At 27.8% G+C, this 2,825-nt stretch overlaps 1 protein-coding gene across 1 annotated transcript; it reads right to left on the reverse strand.

The window, feature by feature from the left end:
* Nucleotides 1–538: 538 nt before the first annotated feature.
* Nucleotides 539–2,590, reverse strand: LOC145637950 (heavy metal-associated isoprenylated plant protein 24-like). The gene is made up of 2 exons (XM_081688943.1): nucleotides 2,206–2,590; nucleotides 539–1,036 (listed from the first exon to the last, which is right to left on the reverse strand). Exons 1-2 carry the CDS (start codon nucleotides 2,363–2,365, stop codon nucleotides 753–755), a joined length of 444 nt encoding a protein of 147 aa, XP_081545069.1. The 5' UTR covers nucleotides 2,366–2,590; the 3' UTR covers nucleotides 539–752.
* Nucleotides 2,591–2,825: the final 235 nt, after the last annotated feature.

Here is a 2,825-nt window from a genome sequence, read left to right on the forward strand (position 1 = left end):
CCGTAAACTACACTGTATGAAATCAGTTCAATCATCATCAGAAACAAGCTAATTTGGCATTATAAAAGTAAAAAATCACTATATAATTGCTACTTTGTACGAAGTATATGACATGGAATATATCTCTTGTCAATTGTCACATCTTCATTTTAAGAAAATAAAGAAGGAAATAAACAAAACCAAGAAATCATTAACTTCAAGCATACACTAAAATCTTAATCATGAATAAACAAAACAAATATACCATTGTCAATATGCCATCAAACCAACTTTTTATTCTATTTTTATTTTTTTATTTTTATGAGTAATTATTAGCTAAAAATTACTATGAAGGAATTATTCTGCTGAAGGGGAAAATTATAACACTACAATAAAGCCCATAGAACAACTTTTTTATTTATTTATTTTTTTTAATTTCTTTTTTACCGAATAATTAACTAAGAATTACAATAAAAGATATATTTTGTTCGAAGGGAGCACTTAAAACACCAGAATTAAGAACTCGATTCCTTAACAAACATTTAAAAGCCAACACATCTACTCTCGTACTAGTATTTACACTAATCCAACAACTTTTACAATTCAAACAAGAAATTATACAAAATCAACCAAAAACTACATACTGTGCATACAGGGGCGAAGCTAGGAATCATAAATTACCGGGGCCAAAACTAAAAATCATAAGCTAACTAGTATTCAACAGTACATAATCCAGTGCATATACATACATACATAAACATAAAGTTAGAAAATCACATAATAGTACAAGCATCAGGATTTTCATCACTAAACATGGTAGTATATTGTTCTTCCAAAGGAGTCATAGAATCATCAGTTTTCCTAACAAAATTAGCAGGGGCTTTTTTGTCATAAGCACCAGCAATATAAGGGTGTGGAACCATATGGTAAGGTACATAAGGCCATAACTCAATCTTCTTCTTTGTTGACTTGGCTGCTTCCAACACTTTTTTTGCTTCCACAAATCCTGTCACTGTCACCTTTTGTTGTTTCATATCCACATCCACTGATTTTACTCCTGAAATTTTTTTAACTTTCTTATTAATAATAGGAAAATTTGTCAAAAACAATCTTTTAAAGTGTCCACTTTATTTAAAACAACCTTTTAAATTTTTTTTTGCAATTTAAGACCACATTATAAATTTTTTTTATCAAAGACAACCAAATGTTACTTTCCGGCGTTGACTCAATTTTTGCCGATGTTGACCACGAGTGTGCGAGTCACGTGACCTCCTGAATTGCTTAATACACCCCTTTTTCCTCCAATTAACTCCTATTAAAACCTCTACTTCTCTTTCATCCCTCTTTTAGTACGAGTGAATTGGAGTGAAAATTGGTGTATTAAGCAATATACGAGTTCATGTGCGTTGCACACTAGTAGTTAACATCGGGACAAATAGAGTCAAATGCCGGAAAGTAGCATTTGGTTGTCTTTGATAAAAAAAAATTTATAATGTGGTCTGAAATTGCAAAAAAAAATTTAAAAGGTTGTTTTAAATAAAGTGGACACTTTAAAAGGTTGTTTCTGACAAATTTTCCTTAATAATATTTAATCTCCAATTACTAAATTAAGTTAGTTTAATAATAAGTTAATTAAAAAAAAAAAGGTTAATTCATAGTAAACCAATTAATATTACCATACAAATGATGGAACAAACTTTTGATTATGATTATATATGATATATAAATATATAATCATGTATGCATACTCATTTAAATTAAAAAGGTTTCTATAATCATACTCTTATAGGAGTGACTATGCAACATAAAAGAATACTGATTAACATTAAGAAACCCTTATCACGAAGATATTGTAAATGATGCATGGGTTCGTGGTTTTGAAAAATATATAAATTATTAAATTTGCAAAATATTTTTTGGGAAATTTAACATAGCAATTTCATATAGAAACAAGCACATACTTTTTTTTCCTTCTCTTTTTCTTCATTTATAGGATTTGAAATTTTATATATATATATATATATTGATAGTTTTTAGCTACATGTTGTATTAATATTAGTTTGATATAAATTAATGAACGAAGAAAACAATTCAAGAAATGAGAAATGACACTAAAATATGTCAATAAAAAAATTACAAAATAAAAATAAAAAGGTTTACGTACATGCATAATCTTGTTAATAAATGGTGGACTAAATTTACCAAAAAAAAGAAAAAAAAAATTACCTTTGAGACCAGAAAGAGCTTTCTTCATTTTCATAGCACAACCTTCACAATCAATTCTTGTAACCTTGAGATTAACCGTGTTTAATTGCTTCCTTTTCTTTCCCTTCTTTGCACTGCTTATTAAGTCTGACAAATAGTCCAAAGTTCCTTGAACACCCATTTTTTTGGTTAATTAATCTTCTCTTAATCACTCTATAAACTCTTTCTTTCACTATTTATAGTAAACACTAATATATATGCCTTACTATAAATAGTTCTTACAAAGTAATCAACTTTTGATCACTATTATAAGGCTTAACAATAAAATTAGTGGGAAGAATTATTGAGAAAAAAGAGAGAAAAGAGAGGGTGAAAAGACAAGAAGTTGTAGTTAGAAGTGGTAGATTTGGTAGTGCCAATAACTTAATTTCTTGCATTTATATAGCATACCCAAAGGTATTTATTTTTAGTGGTCCTACTTTGAAGAAGACTTTACTATTATTTTATTTGAAAATTGTTTATACTATATGATACAAAGATTTTTAAAAAAAGTTTAGAATTATGTATCCTGATTAACTTAATTAGTTAAAGTTTTGAGCGTACTTGATACTCAAAATCGAAAATCAAGACATGTTCATAAT

Source organism: Chenopodium album, chromosome 7, assembly GCF_948465745.1.
Source record: "Chenopodium album chromosome 7, dcCheAlbu1.1, whole genome shotgun sequence".
Lineage (NCBI taxonomy): Eukaryota > Viridiplantae > Streptophyta > Magnoliopsida > Caryophyllales > Amaranthaceae > Chenopodium > Chenopodium album.

What these genes read in the sequence shown, in the direction of transcription:
- LOC145637950 (XM_081688943.1), bottom strand. Translation starts at nt 2,365, where the DNA reads ATGGGTGTTCAAGGAACTTTGGACTATTTGTCAGACTTAATAAGCAGT. An exon ending in AGCTCTTTCTGGTCTCAAAG is followed by an intron (nt 1,037 to 2,205) that starts GTAATTTTTTTT and finishes AAAAAATTTCAG; the next exon opens with GAGTAAAATCAGTGGATGTG.